A 19,649-nucleotide genomic window follows, 5' to 3' on the forward strand; every position below is an offset into this window, starting at 1 on the left:
CAAGAGTACATATATATGTTGTACTTAGTGATAATGTCGATAAGATAATTAGAAGAGCGAGTATCAACCTCTTGCAATTCACACGTCCTCCTTTGTATGTGTTTGCACCCTGCGCTAATTATAATCACATCAGTAATTTAAAGAACACATTAATGGAAAACATGACACATTATGTTTTTATTTAGCTCAATGTCTTAAAGAGCAGTTATATCATCTTGAGAGATTAGGTGATGGATCTCAAATCGAATGTTTAAGCTTTGAGAACGTAGAAGAGGAGGCGAGAAGCTCAAGAGGTTTTGTAAGTACATGAGAGTTAGCCAACTTTTATTGTATAGATTAGTTGAGGATTCTTTTAGGGAAAATAAAGTCTCTACTTATGTTGACCAAAAACAAAAAAGCGTGAACCTTTGTATTTGTTCTAAATTCTATCTAATATTTTATTTAAAAAATAAAACAAAATTAAAATAAAAAACAAAACAAATTAAGGAAACAAATTTTACATACTTTTATTTAAAGAAAGATAAATATTGGTTTGGTTTAGATTTTACAATTAAACGAGTTTATATATCGGTTTGGGTTTATAAATGAGAATTAAAGTTTAGATTTTATAATTAAAACAAAATTATATGTTGGTTTGGGTTTATAACTTGTAACCATGTATGTATCCGTTTTGTATTCTTTATGCTTGTATACGTTTCACTATATTATTGGGCTTCAGATATAGTTATATTGGTCAGGAGCTTCATAAGGAAATATCTCAGACTTTATGAAATGGAATACCATCAATGATGGAAAACTCAAGTGAAGTAAATCTCAGAATTTTTTTTGTAATTGTAATCTAGTTTGTAAACTTCTCTACTTTCACGCTTGTTCAAAACACACTTATTAAATGTTTTAACTGCGTGTGCATTTAAAATGATGGATATGGCTTTCTTTTGCTACAGCTTGTTTTGTAGTTCTTATTTTCTATATAGATTTAGTGCACAGTGAAACATCAGAATAAGATACTTTTTCATGCTCTAGGAAGGATGTGGTGTCATTTTCGGATGGTCTACTTGCCAATGTTTCCATAACTTCTCCTGTTTTATCGCTGAGAAAGGAGCTTTTCACTGTACCATATCATGAAATCAACTGGAATGAAGCACGCAATTTATGCGTAAAGTTTCATGGAATGGATGGTGAATATAAGCTAATCCTTTAAACGAAGTTACTTGCTTTCTGTGAAGACCTGAGCATTTGTAGTTTATAATGAGATCGTGTTTAGCTAAACTAACTTTACTCAGTATGATTCCTTACACATATTGGTGAGATGCTAGGGGCTAACTACTTTTAGGCTGACAGTTACATTTTTATCGAAGGAGGCTCCACACCCACTTGTGCTATCACTTCATAAGATTGCTGCGTCTGTTCTAATGTGATGGCCTGGTGCAAATTTGAGAGAAAAGGCTTTAAAAACCACAATAGAACATATTCATTATGAAGATGAGAATACCAGCTTGATACGTTTGTATTGGACCTATGAATAAGGTATGCAAAACAAACTTCCACAACATTATCTGTACCATTTTCCCTTGACCATTATTCTCTTTCAAAAGTTAAGTTTGGGTATATGTTCGACTTCGCATTTTTGTTCTGTTTTTGAATCTTCTACTTTAGTAATATTTGTTTGTTCTGTATTAACAGTTATTAAATATGCTATGCTTTCAAGTTGCACCTACCAAATATCCATGAATTTGGCTGGTAAGATGAAGATGTGGGTACTACATATTTGTATATATGATTATGTTAGGTAAATTAGGGACCAAGGTGGCTGCTGAACCAGTACGAATATTATGTTTTACTACATTAACTAATAGGAGGTTGGGAGTTACCCTAGCATGTATTTGACAGAATATATTTTGAATCATAAGAAGGAAACAAAGAACTTTGATGAAGCTGTCTAACCTAACATCTTGAGAGCATCTGCATTTCTATGTACTCTGCCATGTTTTGTTCTCTTCAGGCAGAATTCAGAGCAAGAAACAATATCTTATACTAAGACTTGAAGGAAAATTCTATGTATTAATTGGCAAGATAACCAAAAAGCTGGGCCTAAAAAATTCTACTTATAAATTGGTTAAAAAAGCATGTTCTTATCTTACTTTATAATGAGAAGGAGAACGCATTCCTCTTTTCAGACATTCTTTCAGATAGAGAAAATCCATCGAGCATCCTTGAGAGTCATGTTGGAGGGAGCAGGGAAGGGCTCGAGGGTCTTGGTTGAAAGATTGAACACACAGATGTCCACCTCATTAGGGGGAAGGACATGGGTGACTTTCTTCCAGTTGGTCTTGGAACGGATAAGGTTATGATGAGTGAAATAGATGGAGTTTTGTTTGATACCAAGGGTATTGTTAGCAGGCACAGTGATACCCAAGTCGAGAAGCAGGGCTTCATCACCAAGAGAATCTATGTCAAGAAGATCATGCATGTGGTCGTCTGGGTCAGCATTAGGATCCATCTTGTAGACGCGGAAGGCCCTTTCGCTACTTTCAGAGGTTGTGATTGTGACCAACAAAACCTCTCCTGCTGTAGTAACAACGATGCTAAAATAACAATCATATCCAAGACGAGCAAACGTTGGGGATGGGTAAGTATCACTCCTCGTGAGTTCTTCGAAACCTTGCTGCCTAGAAAAATCTAAGACTCGAACGAAACAACGCGTCGTTAAAATGTATAGACGGTAACCCCGAAGAACCAGACGTAGTAGGCCAGTTAACATCCTGGGGATACCATAGCTAATCCGAATGAGATCGTAATGAGCATTCCCTTGCTTGTAAAACCCTAAAAAACAAGCAGGGGCGTCAAAGAACCAGACTAAAGACAACTCTTGCGTCTTCTCGTCTACCCACAGACGTCCCCTAATCTCATCAGTGTATAATGAGTAAACAGAGCCACTAGTTAATTCTTATTCAAACTCCCTATCTCTATCTTCCTTACGCTTCAGAGCGGAGTCGTTTGATAGGAGCGACTCTAATGGAGGAAGATCAATCCTATTCCCAGTACTTAACACATCTATAATATATAATCTGGATCGAGAATCTAGCATCAGGAACCATTTACCGCAGCTTGCCAGGAATCGACTCCCTGAAGTAGAGTTTCTCCCAGCTGCTCTCCTGTAAACCATAACTTTTTCGTATGGGTTGTACAACATGCAATCAGTACCGTCTTCAAGAAAAAGCATTAGCCATGGAGATCTGCTTTCCCGGGGAACTGTTTGTTTCGAAACAGAATACCAGTTGCAACAAACCATCTTCGCTCGATGGAAATCCACAAAACTCAAAAGTTCAAACAGAGATCTGAGGATATCGAGAGGGAGCTTCGACCAGTTGACAGGGTTATGAGTTTCCATGGTGTTTCGAGTTTGATAATTGATAGGTTTGGTTTCTGGATAAGGAGAGAGAGATAAAGAGAGAGAAAAAGATGATTACCGAAAGAGAAGGGATGATTTATTCTTCCACAAAGTTACAATTAACTATACTCACGGATTGTACCATATCAATATTAAATAAATTAACGAAATACTTACCGAAAGAGAAGGGATGATTTATTGTTCCACGACATATATCATCGCAATGCTCGAATCAAAAGTAATTCTTTGGACTCAATTGTTGGACCATCGTCATAGTGGTATTGTCCATGAATTTAATTTGATCATGATGATGAGTATTCCTCTCATTCAAGGTTGGATTGATTACTTTGAAAGTTCTAATATCATACAAGTCACCATCGTCGATATATTTCCGGAGTTTAGCGAGTGTATTTGGTAAAACGCTAGCTTCAATTGTGTTACCCTTGACAGTTTAATAACAATTGTGTAAGAAGTGGTATATATGAGAGTTGTTAAAAATTGAAATTTAAGTAAGAATGATGTTCAATTAACGGTGCTAACCTCTACATCCACAAGAAGCAGTACTGATTTGTGAAGAACTCGCTGATACTCGAAGAATGTAAGACCTTGGCGTGTATACGCCAATTAGTTCTTCCGTGAAGAAGATCAGCAATTTTATCGAATCTCATGATTTTCTCAAATTATGGTTTTTCCTATTTCTTCTTTGTTATCAAAAACGAAAAAGGGATCCTGGATTTAGTAAGAATACAAACAATCACGATTAAACGTTGCGTCTTAATCGTTTTAGTGTCTCACTTTTTGTTTGACTATTAAATATTTTTAATATTTATTATTATATATATAATTACAGCTTAAAGCTCAAGTTTGTAGTTAATAGATATGATGTAAAATTATATATACACTTTATGATACAGCTAACAATTATATGTTTTCAAACAACATTGTTGAAACCAAATAAAATATAATCATGTGAAAATTTTAATTAGTATTTTAGACCATCTACAATGTATTTATCTATTATTTTATAATATTGAATAAGTCTAAATTAGAAAATGGTTTTCTCTAATGTGAAATTCTATATCTGACTATAAAATAGAGGTAGTGTTAAAGATATTAAAAATCACTTTATTTAAGAGAAGAAATATAATTCAAGTCTAAATACCCAAAACAATTATCCAACTACAAACCATAATTATACAGTCTCAAATACCTCTTTGAAAACAACATTAAGTGTTTTATTCTGGCATTTCCCATCTTTATCTGTAATTAACACCTTTAAGTCTTTTCTGGTTATGACTCGAGAGAAGGCAACATAAAGGTGTCTATGTGTGAAAAAACGGTTTCGGTAGAAACAATCCAACATGTTCTAGCGTCTGGCCTTGACTTTTGTTTATAGTAATTGCAAACGCCACGATAACAGGAAACTGTCGTCGCCTCATACGAAAGGGAAACTTTGCATCAGGTGGACTAAAATACATCCTAGGGATAAGTACTATATCACCAACCTTTTTTCCTATCACGATTTTTGCTTCTATTACATGATTGGCCATCTGAGTAATAATTAACCTCGTACCGTTACACAAACCTCCCTTAGGATCTATATTCCTTAGCAACATGACATGCGCTCCTATTTTCAAAGTTAAAACATGGCTTGGCAATCTAGAAACTTGTATACTGTTTAGGAATTCATGAGTGTAGATCATATTATCATGAACATTTGTATCTGACGTTTCAATACTATCAGAGCTAAGATATCGTCTCTCCTCACCTGTAAATAAAAAATAAAGATGGAGTTTTTGATATGTATTTAATATTAGTATTTTTGAAAATTCTTACTTCAATATCCGTATTCCATATCCTATTTAATTTGCATACTTGGTAGCTTGCTAAGCATAAATTGATTTATCTTATCCACATCATCATTTCTTGGACTTAGAATAGCTCTTTCCTTAAAGAACGTTGGATCAGTTCTGCTTGCAAAATTTTCACCGTAGATTTCTTTAACTATTGCTTGAATAGGTTTTCCACTTGTATTAAATAATAAATCATCCGGAATTTCTATCTCCACATCTCCGCTATTTGTTTCGTTGATTTTGCCATCCCAGATATCAAGAAGCCACTTTGAAAAAGTGGCGAGAGCACCCGCATTCATACTATTATGTGCCTTGCGAAGTCTCAAATTTTTGGTAAGTTTAAGAATCTTACAACTATTCCAAAGAACAGATGAGTTGATAGATGCTAAAACTGTCGCTACTCTTCCTCCTTCTGTAATAACAGGTAGAATCTGTCTAAAATCACCTCCTAACACAACAACTTTAACTCCAAAAATCTGGTCACACCTCATGATATCTCGCAAACTCCTATCCAGAGTTTCGTAACAAAGCTTGTTCATCACTGGAGCCTCGTCCCATATTATGAGCATTGCTTCTCTAATTCAGTCAGCAAGATCAGATTCGACATCGATCGTACACACATAATATTCATTAAGATTGATTGGAATACCAAATCTTGAATGAGCCGGTCTACTACCTTACAAAAGCAAAACAGCTATACCACTTGAAACAACATTCAGAACAATATTACCCTTAGACCTTAAATCAGCACCAAGAATAATCCACAAGAAAGTTTTGCCAGTACCACCAAATCCATGAACAATAAACATACCACCTTTGGCGTGATTCACAGAGTGAATGATTTCTTCATAAACACTTCTTTGCTCCTCAGTTAGAACAGGTAACAACTCATTGTACAATTCTTGTTGTTTATGAGGCTTATATATTCTCTCAAATGCGATAAGCCTATTTACACATGTGATCATCATACTATTATATGGTTTAGGCATTTTCTCATAGGTTGTAAGAGACGTCCCATTCGACCGCAACATCAATTCTATTTTCGTTAAACATATATTTTCTATCTGAGCCCGTGTCAACATTAGACCTACAATAGTAAAGTTAAACACTTATTTATTGTGTAAGAAGTAGTATATATAAGAATTGTTTAAAATTGAAATTTAAGTAAGAATGATGTTCAATTAACGACGCTAACCTCAACATCCACAAGAAGCAGTACTGTTTTTGTAAAGAACTCGCTGATACTCCAAGAATGTAAGACCTTGGCGTGTATACGCCAAATAGTTCTTTCGGAAAGAAGATAAGCAATTTTATCGAATCTCATGATTTTCTCAAATTAGGGTTTTTCCTGTTTCTTCTATGTTATCGAAAACGAAAAGGGGATTCTGGATTTGTAAGAATACAAACAGTCACAATTAAACGTTGCGTATTAATCGTTTTAGTGTCTCACCTTTTGTTTGACTATTAAATATTTTTAATATTTATTATTATATATATAATTACAGATTAAAGGTAAAGTTTGTAGTTAATAAATATGATCTAAAATTATATATACACTTTATGATACAACTAACAATTATATGTTTTCAAACAACATTGTTGAAACCAAATAAAATATAATCATGTGAAAAATTTAATTAATATTTTAGACCATCTACAATGTATTTATCTATTATTTTGTAATATAGAATAAGTCTAAATTAGAAAATGGTTTTCTCTAATGTGAAAGTCTATATTTGACTATAAAATAGAGGTAGTGTTAAAGATATTAAAAATCACTTTATTTAAGAAAAGAAATAGAATTAAAGTCCAAATATCCAAAACAATTATCCAACTATAAACCATAATTACACAGTCTCAAATACCTATTTGAAAACATCATTAAGTGTTTTATTCTGGTATTTCACATCTTTATCTATAATTAACACCTTTAAGTCTTTTCTGGTTGTGACTCGAGAGAAGGCAACATAAAGGTGTCCATGTGTGAAAACCGGTTTCGGTAGAAACAATCCAACATGTTCTATCGTCTGACCTTGACTTTTGTTTATAGTAATTGCAAACGCCACGGTAACAGGAAACTGTCGTCGCCTCATACGAAAGGGAAACTTTGCATCAGATGGACTAACATACATCCTAGGGACAAGTACTCTATCACCAACCTTTTTTCCTATCAAGATTCTTGCTTCTATTACATGATTGGCCATCTGAGTAATAATTAACCTTGTACCGTTACACAAACCTCCCTTAGGATCTATATTCCTTAGCAACATGCCAGGTGCTCCTATTTTCAACGTTAAAACATGGCTTGACAATCCAGAAACTTGTATACTATTTAGGAATTCATGAGTGTAGATCATATTATCATGAGCATTTGTATATGACGTTTCAATATTATCAGAGCTAAGATATCCTCTCTCCTCACCTGTAAATAAAAAATAAAGATGGAGTTTTTGATATGTATTTAATATTAGTATTTTTGAAAATTATTACTTCAATATCCGTATTCCATATCCTATTTAATTTGCATACTTGGTAGCTTGCTAAGCATAAATTGATTTATCTTATCAACATCATCATTTCTTGGACTTAGAATAGCTCTTTCCCTAAAAAACGTTGGATCAGTTCTGCTTGCAAAATTTTCATCGTAGATTTCTTTAACTACTGTATTGCTTGAATAGGTTTTCCACTTGTATTAATTAACAAATCATCCAAAATTTCTATCTCCACATCTCCGCTATTTGTTTCGTTGATTTTGCCATCCCAGATATCAAGAAGCCATTTTGAAAAAGTGGCGAGAGCACCCGCATCCATACTATTACGTGCCTTGCGAAGACTCAAATNTGTACCGTTACACAAACCTCCCTTAGGATCTATATTCCTTAGCAACATGCCAGGTGCTCCTATTTTCAACGTTAAAACATGGCTTGACAATCCAGAAACTTGTATACTATTTAGGAATTCATGAGTGTAGATCATATTATCATGAGCATTTGTATATGACGTTTCAATATTATCAGAGCTAAGATATCCTCTCTCCTCACCTGTAAATAAAAAATAAAGATGGAGTTTTTGATATGTATTTAATATTAGTATTTTTGAAAATTATTACTTCAATATCCGTATTCCATATCCTATTTAATTTGCATACTTGGTAGCTTGCTAAGCATAAATTGATTTATCTTATCAACATCATCATTTCTTGGACTTAGAATAGCTCTTTCCCTAAAAAACGTTGGATCAGTTCTGCTTGCAAAATTTTCATCGTAGATTTCTTTAACTACTGTATTGCTTGAATAGGTTTTCCACTTGTATTAATTAACAAATCATCCAAAATTTCTATCTCCACATCTCCGCTATTTGTTTCGTTGATTTTGCCATCCCAGATATCAAGAAGCCATTTTGAAAAAGTGGCGAGAGCACCCGCATCCATACTATTACGTGCCTTGCGAAGACTCAAATTTTTGGTAAGTTTAAGAACCTTACAACTATTCCAAAGAACAGATGAGTTGATAGACGCTAAAACTGTTGCTATTCTTCCTCCTTCTGTAATAACAGGTAGAATCTGTCTAAAATCACCTCCTAACACAACAACTTTAACTCCAAAAATCTGGTCACACCTCATGATATCTCGCAAACTCCTATCCAGAGTTTCGTAACAAAGCTTGTTCATCACTGGAGCCTCGTCCCATATTATGAGCATTGCTTCTCTAATTCAGTCAACAAGATCAGATTCAGCATCGATCGTACACACAGAATATTCATTAAGATTGATTGGAATACCAAATCTTGAATGAGCCGTTCTACTACCTTACAAAAGCAAAACAACTATACCACTTGAAACAACATTCAGAACAATATTACCTTTAGACCTTAAATCAACACCAAGAATAATCCACAAGAAAGTTTTGCCAGTACCACCAAATCCATGAACAATAAACATACCACCTTTGGCGTGATTCACAGAGTGAATGATTTCTTCATGAACACGTCTTTGCTCCTCAGTTAGAACAGGTAACAACTCATTTTACAATTCTTGTTGTTTATGAGGATTATATATTCTCTCATATGCGAGAAGCCTATTTACACATGTCTTCATCATACAATTATATGGTTTAGGCATTTTCTCAAAGGCCGTCAGAGACATCCCATTTGACCGCAACATTAATTCTATTTTAGTTAAACATATATTTTCTATCTGAGCCCGTGCCAACATTAGACCTACAATAGTAAAGTTAAACACTTATTTATTGTGTAAGAAGTCGTATATATAAGAACTGTTAAAAATTGAAATTTAAGTAAGAATGATGTTCAATTAACGACGCTAACCTCAACATCCACAAGGCAGTACTGTTTTTGTGAAGAACTCGTTTATACTCCAAGAATGTAAGACCTTGGCGTGTATACGCCAATTAGTTCTTCCGGGAAGAAGATAAGCAATTTTATCGAATCTCATGATTTTCTCAAATTAGGGTTTTTCCTGTTTCTTCTCTGTTATCGAAAACGAAAAGGGGATTCTGAATTTGTAAGAATACAAACAGTCACGATTAAACGTTGCGTCTTAGTCGTTTTAGTGTCTCACCTTTGGTTTGACTATTAAATATTTTAATATTTATTATTGTATATATAATAACAGATTAAAGGTAAAGTTTGTAGTTAATAAATATGATCTAAAATTATATATACACTTTATGATACAACTAACAATTATATGTTTTCAAACAACATTGTTGAAACCAAATAAAATATAATCATGTGAAAAAATTAATTAATATTTTAGACCATCTACAATGTATTTATCTATTATTTTGTAATATAGAATAAGTCTAAATTAGAAAAATAGTTTTCTCTAATGTGAAAGTCTATATCTGACTATAAAATAGAGGTAGTGTTAAAGATATTAAAAATCACTTTATTTAAGAGAAGAAATATAATTCAAGTCTAAATATCCAAAACAATTATCCAACTACAAACTATAACTATACAGTCTCAACTACCTCTTTGAAAAAAACATTAAGTGTTTTATTCTGTCATTTCCCATCTTTATCTGTAATTAACACCTTTAAGTCTTTTCTGGTTGTGATTCGAGAGAAGGCAACATAAAGGTGTCCATGTGTGAAAACCGGTTTCAGTAGAAACAATCCAACATGTTCTATCGTCTGACCTTGACTTTTGTTTATAGTAATTGCAAAACGCCACGGTAACAGGAAATTGTCGTCGCCTCATACGAAAGGGAAACTTTGCATCAGGTGGACTAACATACATCCTAGGGATATATACTCTATCATCAACTTTTTTTCCTATCACGATTCTTGCTTCAATTACATGATTGGCCATCTGAGTAATAATTAACCTCGTACCATTACACAAACCTCTCTTAGGATCTATATTCCTTAGCAACATGACATGTGCTCCTATCTTCAACGTTAAAACATGGCTTGAAAATCCAGAAACTTGTATACTGTTTAGGAATTCATGAATGTAGATCATATTATCATGAACATTTGTATCTGATGTATCAATACTATCAGAGCTAAGATATCGTCTCTCCTCACCTGTAAATAAAAAAATAAAGATGGAGTTTTAGATATGTATTTAATATTAGTATTTTTGAAAATTATTACTTCAATATCCATGTTCCATATCCTATTTAATTTGCATATCTGGTAGCTTGCTAAGCATAAATTGATTTATCTTATCAACATCATCATTTTTTGGACTTAGAATAGGTCTTTCCCTAAAGAACGTTGGATCAGTTCTGCTTGCAAAATTTTCACCGTAGATTTCTTTAACTATTGCTTGAATAGGATTTCCACTTGTATTAATTAATAAATCATCCGGAATTTCTATCTCCACATCTCCACTATTTGTTTCGTTGATTTTGCCATCCCCGATATCAAGAAGCCACTTTGAAAAAGTGGCGAGAGCACCCGCATCCATACTATTACGTGCCTTGCGAAGTCTCAAATTTTTGGTAAGTTTAAGAACCTTACAACTATTCCAAAGAACAAATGAGTTGATAGATGCTAAAACTTTCGCTACTCTTACTCCTTCTGTAATAACAAGTATAATATGTCTAAAATCACCTCCTAACACAACAATTTTAAATCCAAAAATCTGGTCACAGCTCATAATATCTCGCAAACTCCTATCCAGAGTTTCGTAACAAAGCTCGTTCATCACTGGAGCCTCGTCCCATATTATGAGCTTTGCTTCTCTATTTAAGTCAGCAAGATCAGTTTCGGCATCGATCGTACACACAAAATATTCATTAAGATTGATTGGAATACCAAATCTTGAATGAGCTGTTATACTACCTTCCAAAAGCAAAGCAGCTATACCACTTGAAGCAACATTCAGAACAATATTACCTTTAGACCTTAAATCAGCACCAAAAATAATCCACAAGAAAGTTTTCCCATTACCAGAAAATCCATGAACAAAAAACATACCAGCTTTGTCGTGATTCACATTGTGGATGATTTCTTAATAAACACGTCTTTGCTCCTCAGTTAGAATAGGTAACAACTCATTGTACAATCTCTGTTGTTTATGAGGCTTATATATTCTCTCATATGCGATAAGCTTATCTACACATGTGTTCACCATACTATTATCTGGTTTAGGCATTTTCTCAAAGGCCGTAAGAGACGTCCCATTCGATCGCAACATCAGTTCTATTTCAGTTAAACATATATTTTCTAACTGAGCCCGTGTCAACATTAGACCTACAACAGTAAAGTTAAACACTTATTTATAATTTTTTTTTGCGAAAAAAATAAATTACATTCAATTAACAAAAAAAAAATTTACTCGTGCGGGCAAAAACGTTTTGAAAAGCAATTATTGTCTAAACTTTTTTGTGGTCAAATATATCACTAATTCAATTCTTTTATAAATTTGTGTGGGCAAATATATTTTTAAATAATAGTTCAACTAATTTAACAAACCAAAAAGTAAATTAAATTAATTATAAAGCTAAAAAGGATTCCAACAAAAATATGAATGGAAAAGAATTAACTTAAAAAGAAGCTATAATTTATCTTCAACAGTAATATTTATTTTCCATTTTTAATAATTAAAAATTAATACGATTATTTTATTTTCCGAGATTTTCTAATTTTCGTTTAAAAATAATAATTCGTTTTTTAAACATTTTATTTTTAAAAGTGAAAGAAAAATAATTTGTTAACATTACTCGTTTATATTTTCAATATATATACATTTAATTGTCAAGACGTTTTGTCTTATTTAGAATCTTTGTTCCTCCTTTTGGTGATACAGTATCCAGCCGGAATAACATGGTGTTTCCGGAGATTTAAAGGAACCTTATGAGATTTTGTCGAGATCACAAAAGATTATGTCATATCTTCAAAATAAATGGATATTTGTAGTATATCCTCTCGAGATTTTCAGTTCCTTCTATATAAATCAAACCGTCATAATTATCTATAAAAATTTACAAAAGATTTTAGTATTTATTTTCCATTTAAAAAAAATNTGCATTTTAACCAGCCTCTGACCGGAGGATTCCAAGGAAACGAAGAAACAGACCTGAAAGAGGGATCTGTCTGACACNGGATATGAATATTTGATTTCCGTTTTTTTTCTAATTTTCGTTTTTAAAAGAAAAATAATTTTAAAAGTAAAACAAAAGGTCTGTAGAAATTTAATAATTTTAAAAACAGAGATATTCACAAAGAAATATTTGCAATATACTCTAGTATTTATTTTTCAATTACTTTTAAATTTTAAATAAGATATAAAATTTAGATTTCTGATTTTTTTTATTAAACAAAATGAGAAATTTACAATTTATTATAAATTATTTATCCATCTAAAGCAATTTTAAATTAACAATAATTGTAAATTGTTATAAAAACTCTTTCTAATCTTTCTTAATCTCTTTCTTTCTTGAAAAACCTCTGAAATATAAAATCCCGAATCCAATTAATATTCTTTCCTTATAATATTTCTTCTTATTCTTTCTGTTGCTTTCCTTTATAATCGACTTATGCCTCTTATTAGTAATGTGTCTAATTTGTATTATTTTTTCGTTCATGTTTATTTTGTGAATCGGTTATAACATTAGATAATATGCTACTGCAATTGTTAATAAGACATAATATATACATCAATTAATGATTAATTTATCCTCGTAGGGATAGCTCTTCATTATAATGCTTTATTGATTATTGTCTCACGATTACTGAAGCAACTAAGCCCACATATCCTCTTTTTTTTTTCATCTGAAGGAATATATTAGTTAATAAAGTCCACATGTTACAAGATATGATTTTTTTAACTTCTACACTTAATCGTTTAACCGATGGGCAATCTAACCAAAAGCCTCCTCGAGAAATCAGCCCTATACCAAAAAATTTTAAGGGAAGCCTACTGAAACAAGAAGAGGATTAATAAACCCTCTCATTCTCAAAAACATTGCTTAACCAATAGGGATGACCAATCGCTACATAGGATTGCAGGCGACAGTCTTCAGTTACACTTTTAGCAATGAGAGTGACTCCTCTACTCGCCGAGGCATCTTCAATTACAAATCTCCAAAATATAATTCTTCCCAGAACTCTCCATATCTCCGATGCTTGGTAGCGGAAAGAAGGCCAGGCATTTGGTCGTAGAACAGCACCAACAAGCTGCACATCCTCTAAGGCAAAAATTACATGATTCATTTTATGGTTGTGCATACATTCTATTGCCCAAACAGAAACACATAAACTTGCCTCATCTCTAGAGTTAACCTTGTTAAAAGCTCTCCTGCTATGAAGTAACACATTCCCTGTGTTATCTCTTAAAACCCAAGAACCACCAACCAATCTATTTCTCTTTGACCAAGAAACACCAATGTTGCATTTTAACCAGCCTCTGACCGGAGGATTCCAAGGAAACGAAGAAACAGACCTGAAAGAGGGATCTGTCTGACACGGTAATAAGTTTGTAGTATCGACTTCATTATGTACCTCCTGGGCAATAAACCAATCATTGACATCTTGTTTTATCTTTTGAGCCGATTCTAGAGGAGAGAAGCTTTTACCTTCAAAAAACAAAAGGTTCCGGTTTTTCCATATTCTCCATATGATCCATGGGAAGCTTCTTCTTAATGTGAGAGGCCATTTTAAATTATCCTTGTTGACAAGGAAGTGTTGAATGATTGAGAACACCGAGGCATCAACCAATCCTCCTTCAGGCAAAGGATAATCTGATAATGCCCAGATTTGTCTAGAGAGAGTGCAGTTGAATATAGCATGAACTATTGATTCTCCTTCTAACCCACAGATTTGGCATCTGCTATCAACTTTCAATCCTCGATGAGAAAGAATATCAGCTACCGGCATCGCTCCACTAAGCATCTTCCATAAGAAAATCTTAATTTTTGGTTCAGTCTGTAGTTTCCACATCTGTTCTTTAAGGGGATTAACAGAGGGTTGAATAGAGNTTATTTTGTGAATCGGTTATAACATTAGATAATATGCTACTGCAATTGTTAATAAGACATAATATATACATCAATTAATGATTAATTTATCCTCGTAGGGATAGCTCTTCATTATAATGCTTTATTGATTATTGTCTCACGATTACTGAAGCAACTAAGCCCACATATCCTCTTTTTTTTTTCATCTGAAGGAATATATTAGTTAATAAAGTCCACATGTTACAAGATATGATTTTCTAAACTTCTACACTTAATCGTTTAACCGATGGGCAATCTAACCAAAAGCCTCCTCGAGAAATCAGCCCTATACCAAAAAATTTTAAGGGAAGCCTACTGAAACAAGAAGAGGATTAATAAACCCTCTCATTCTCAAAAACATTGCTTAACCAATAGGGATGACCAATCGCTACATAGGATTGCAGGCGACAGTCTTCAGTTACACTTTTAGCAATGAGAGTGACTCCTCTACTCGCCGAGGCATCTTCAATTACAAATCTCCAAAATATAATTCTTCCCAGAACTCTCCATATCTCCGATGCTTGGTAGCGGAAAGAAGGCCAGGCATTTGGTCGTAGAACAGCACCAACAAGCTGCACATCCTCTAAGGCAAAAATTACATGATTCATTTTATGGTTGTGCATACATTCTATTGCCCAAACAGAAACACATAAACTTGCCTCATCTCTAGAGTTAACCTTGTTAAAAGCTCTCCTGCTATGAAGTAACACATTCCCTGTGTTATCTCTTAAAACCCAAGAACCACCAACCAATCTATTTCTCTTTGACCAAGAAACACCAATGTTGCATTTTAACCAGCCTCTGACCGGAGGATTCCAAGGAAACGAAGAAACAGACCTGAAAGAGGGATCTGTCTGACACGGTAATAAGTTTGTAGTATCGACTTCATTATGTACCTCCTGGGCAATAAACCAATCATTGACATCTTGTTTTATCTTTTGAGCCGATTCTAGAGGAGAGAAGCTTTTACCTTCAAAAAACAAAAGGTTCCGGTTTTTCCATATTCTCCATATGATCCATGGGAAGCTTCTTCTTAATGTGAGAGGCCATTTTAAATTATCCTTGTTGACAAGGAAGTGTTGAATGATTGAGAACACCGAGGCATCAACCAATCCTCCTTCAGGCAAAGGATAATCTGATAATGCCCAGATTTGTCTAGAGAGAGTGCAGTTGAATATAGCATGAACTATTGATTCTCCTTCTAACCCACAGATTTGGCATCTGCTATCAACTTTCAATCCTCGATGAGAAAGAATATCAGCTACCGGCATCGCTCCACTAAGCATCTTCCATAAGAAAATCTTAATTTTTGGTTCAGTCTGTAGTTTCCACATCTGTTCTTTAAGGGGATTAACAGAGGGTTGAATAGAGGCTTCCAACAATAGAGGATTGTCTTTTGTGTTTACTGCTAGCCAATAAGCTGATTTCACTGAGAAATCCCCACTCTTGTTATGATTCCATGTCCAAAAGTCTTCTGAAGAGACAACCGGTTTAGACAATCTGATCAGGGCAATATCTGCAGGGAAGAAATGTTCTTCTAGTTTGCCAGGGTCCCAATCTCTGTTTGAAACAGATATTAGTTCATGAACGTGCATATTGGGATTGATGAAATCATTTTTGATCCAAGGTGCTCTCATTCCCTCCTCTTCATCATTGAGCCAACGATCTGTCCATACCCTTATGGAACGACCATTTCCAACTTTTTTAACCAGTCCTTTCATAAGGAGATCTCTTCCATGTAGAATGCTCCTCCAACCAAAGGATGGTCTCTGTCCAAGAACAGCTTCTGTGAAATTATTGTCTGGAAAATATCTGCTTTTTATTACCTTGGAGAAAAAACAGTCTGGAAAATGGATAAGTCTCCACGCCTGTTTAGCCAAGAGTGCTTGGTTGAAGAGCTGAATATCTCTGAACCCTAGACCACCGAGTGCTTTTGAGAGACACAAACTATCCCAGCTCTTCCAATGTATTTTCCGGTTATGTTCGTGTGAGCTCCACCAGAATTGAGCCATAGAACTGATAAGGTTGTCACAGGTGGTTTTGGGGAGTTTGAAACACGACATGGCATGGACTGGCATGGCTAAGGCGACTGATTTGAGCAAGATCTCTTTTCCACCCTGAGACAAGGATCTAGCATACCATCCAGAAAGTTTGGATTTTAATCTATCTTTGATGTAGTTCAGCATTTGTACCTTGGAGCCACTGAAGCATTCAGGAAGACCAAGGTATGTACCTGCTCCTCCCTCATTGTGTATGTTAAGAATCTCTTGGATTTCTTTTTTTTGCTGCTCTTGTATCCTTGCCCCAAAGGTAATAGATGATTTGGTCAGATTAATGGTTTGTCCTGTAACTTCACCGTATCTCTTGAGAACTTGTTGGAGCATAAGACTGTCATCTCTATTTGCCTTACAGACGAAGAGGCTGTCATCAGCGAATAATAGGTGATTGATTATTGGACCACTATCCCTGAACTGAATACCACTTATCAATTCTGCCGATTGAGCCTTGTTGAGTAGATGGGTTAAACCTTCTGTACAAAGCACAAACAAGAAAGGGGACAAGGGATCTCCTTGTCTTAGTCCTCTTTGTGGTGTAACCATTCCAAAAGGCTGGTCATTAATGAGTATTGAGTAGGTGACTGATGTTACACAAAACATAATCAGATTAATCCATCTCTCTTGAAAACCTAAAGCACCAAGTAGTGACTTAAGGTAACTCCATTCAACCCGGTCAAAGGCTTTTGACATATCCGATTTCACTGCCATGTATTCAGCGGAGATAGTCGGGTGTACGTTGAGACTGTGGACCATTTCGTGTGCTACCAGAATGTTGTCAGAAATAAGTCTTTCGGTAACAAAGGCTGTCTGGGCTTCAGATACTATCAGAGGGAGCAGGGGTTGTAGTCTCTTCACTAGGATCTTGGACACTATCTTGTATAACACTGAGCATAGACTGATTGGTCTGAGATTAGCCATTTCAGTTGGGTGAAGAGTTTTAGGAATCAGACACAAGTGAGTGTAGTTCCACTCTTTCGGAAAGGATCCTGTTTCGAAAAACTTTTTAACTTCTAAAGTTACTTGAGATCCGACCGTCTCCCAATAAGATTGAAAGAAGAACCCTGACATGCCATCGGCTCCAGGTGCACTAGACGGCTTAATGGCAAAGGTTGCACTTTTGATTTCTTCGTCTGTCACTGGTTCTAACAATGAGTTATTCATTCCTTCTGTAACCTTAGGCTGAAAGTCGTCAAACCAGGTCTCAAAGCTCGATGGATTAGACGACGTAAACAGATTTTGAAAATAAGCACATGCCACTTCCCCTTTGGCTGCCTCTGAAAATTGTTCATACCCATTGATGTCTTTCAGTTTTTCAATCCTTTTTTTTGATCTGTTACCCTTTACTGAGGCTTGGAAGAATTTCGTGTTCCTATCTCCGCAACGCATCCATTTCTCTCTGCTCCTTTGGCTCCAATAAGTTTCTTCATCCCTGTAGGCTCTTGAGAGCTCCCTTTTTAAGAATCCAACATGTTCTAAGTCGGGAAGACTGAGAGATTGTTCCTTCTCCAAGGCATTTTCCACTTGATGGATTTTGTCTTTCGCATTGGAATTATTTTCCTTTTTCCAAGTGCTCAGGGCTTTTCTACAGATTCTTATGCGATCAGACGTTGTCGTTCCAAGGCGTGAAGAAGAAGAATTCCAAGCTTTTATAACTTCAGCTTCTACTTCTGGCTTATGAAGAAATTTTTTATCAAAACGGAACTGACCTCTGTATGCCTCTTGTGAGGATAGTAACTTCATGAGAACTGGTCGATGATCCGATCCTCTGAACTCCAGGAAGGATTGGTTTGATGCTGGAAATTGAGAAAACCATTGTTTATTTCCAAAAACTCTATCCAGTTTGCTCTGGATCCAAAGATCATATCTCCTGCCTGCCCAAGTAAACCCGTTGCCTTTGCTAGAAAGTTCTTCCATCTGACAAGCTTGTAACATCTCTGAGAAAGGTTTAAAGCATGATTCACTTCTTTTCGGACCTCCCAGTTTTTCACCATTGTGAAGACTATCATTGAAGTCACCTACCATGCACCAACTCTCTTTTCTGTTTATACCAATCCTGGTAATCCTTTCCCAAACTACTTTCCTCTTCAGGAAATCCGGATCTCCATACACACAGGAGATGAAAAAGACCATTGTCCCAAACTGAACATGTAGATCCAAAAGGTTCTTATCAGCGAACTTTACTTCTATTTGTACACTATTCTTACTAAAAACAGCTAAACCACCACACTTGCCTACTGGATCCACTGTATACACCTTGTCATACCCCAACCATTCTTGTACATCTACTAAAGTGTTCCTATCATGCATAGTTTCCATTAAAAACAGAATCTCAGGAAAGAGTTTTTGACGCAATTCCCTGAGACGAGGAAGAGCCAAGTCTTGAGACCGTCCCAAGCCTTGGCAATTCCAGCTCAAAAGGCTCATTGGACATTAGACAATCCCCCCATTGGGATCACCTCTCGAAGGATAAGCTTTTGAGCTTTAGCAGAGCTTGTTCCTTCATCTTCTGCTTTTCTTTTGTCATTTCTTCCCACCATGATGCCTGATTTTAGGGTTTGAACATCAGTTTTATCCGATGTTTTGAATGGCTTTGGTTTCCTGTTGCTTTTGGGAGGTCTTCCCCTTGCCTTGCCCTTTTTAGAGATAAACCCGGACGGACCAGCCTCAGAGAAACCAGTCCGGAAAACCGTTGATTTACTCTGAAAAGGTTGGGACAGACCGAGAGACATCTCTCCTCCAAACTCTGAGAATCCTCCATCCTCTATCGGGTAAGAATTGTCCAGAGGAGTGCGGTGAAAATAATGTTGCTGACTGGAAAGGCTTAATCCTATAGAGCGGTCCTCATCTAACAGTGAACTGTTTAAGGACTGATCTTCATG

At 35.1% G+C, this 19,649-nt stretch overlaps 2 protein-coding genes across 2 annotated transcripts; both read right to left on the minus strand.

The window, feature by feature from the left end:
- LOC104699095 (F-box protein At5g25290-like) lies at window positions 1,944-3,484 on the minus strand. The gene has a single exon (XM_010414443.2). The coding sequence runs from the start codon at window positions 2,759-2,761 to the stop codon at window positions 2,186-2,188; it is 576 nt and encodes a 191-aa protein (XP_010412745.2). The 5' UTR covers window positions 2,762-3,484; the 3' UTR covers window positions 1,944-2,185.
- Window positions 17,832-18,729, minus strand: LOC109125994. Its single transcript, XM_019228877.1, has 2 exons — window positions 17,963-18,729; window positions 17,832-17,916 (listed from the first exon to the last, which is right to left on the minus strand). Exons 1-2 carry the CDS (start codon window positions 18,700-18,702, stop codon window positions 17,913-17,915), a joined length of 744 nt encoding a protein of 247 aa, XP_019084422.1. The 5' UTR covers window positions 18,703-18,729; the 3' UTR covers window positions 17,832-17,912.

Source organism: Camelina sativa, chromosome 1, assembly GCF_000633955.1.
Source record: "Camelina sativa cultivar DH55 chromosome 1, Cs, whole genome shotgun sequence".
NCBI classification, from domain to species: domain Eukaryota; kingdom Viridiplantae; phylum Streptophyta; class Magnoliopsida; order Brassicales; family Brassicaceae; genus Camelina; species Camelina sativa.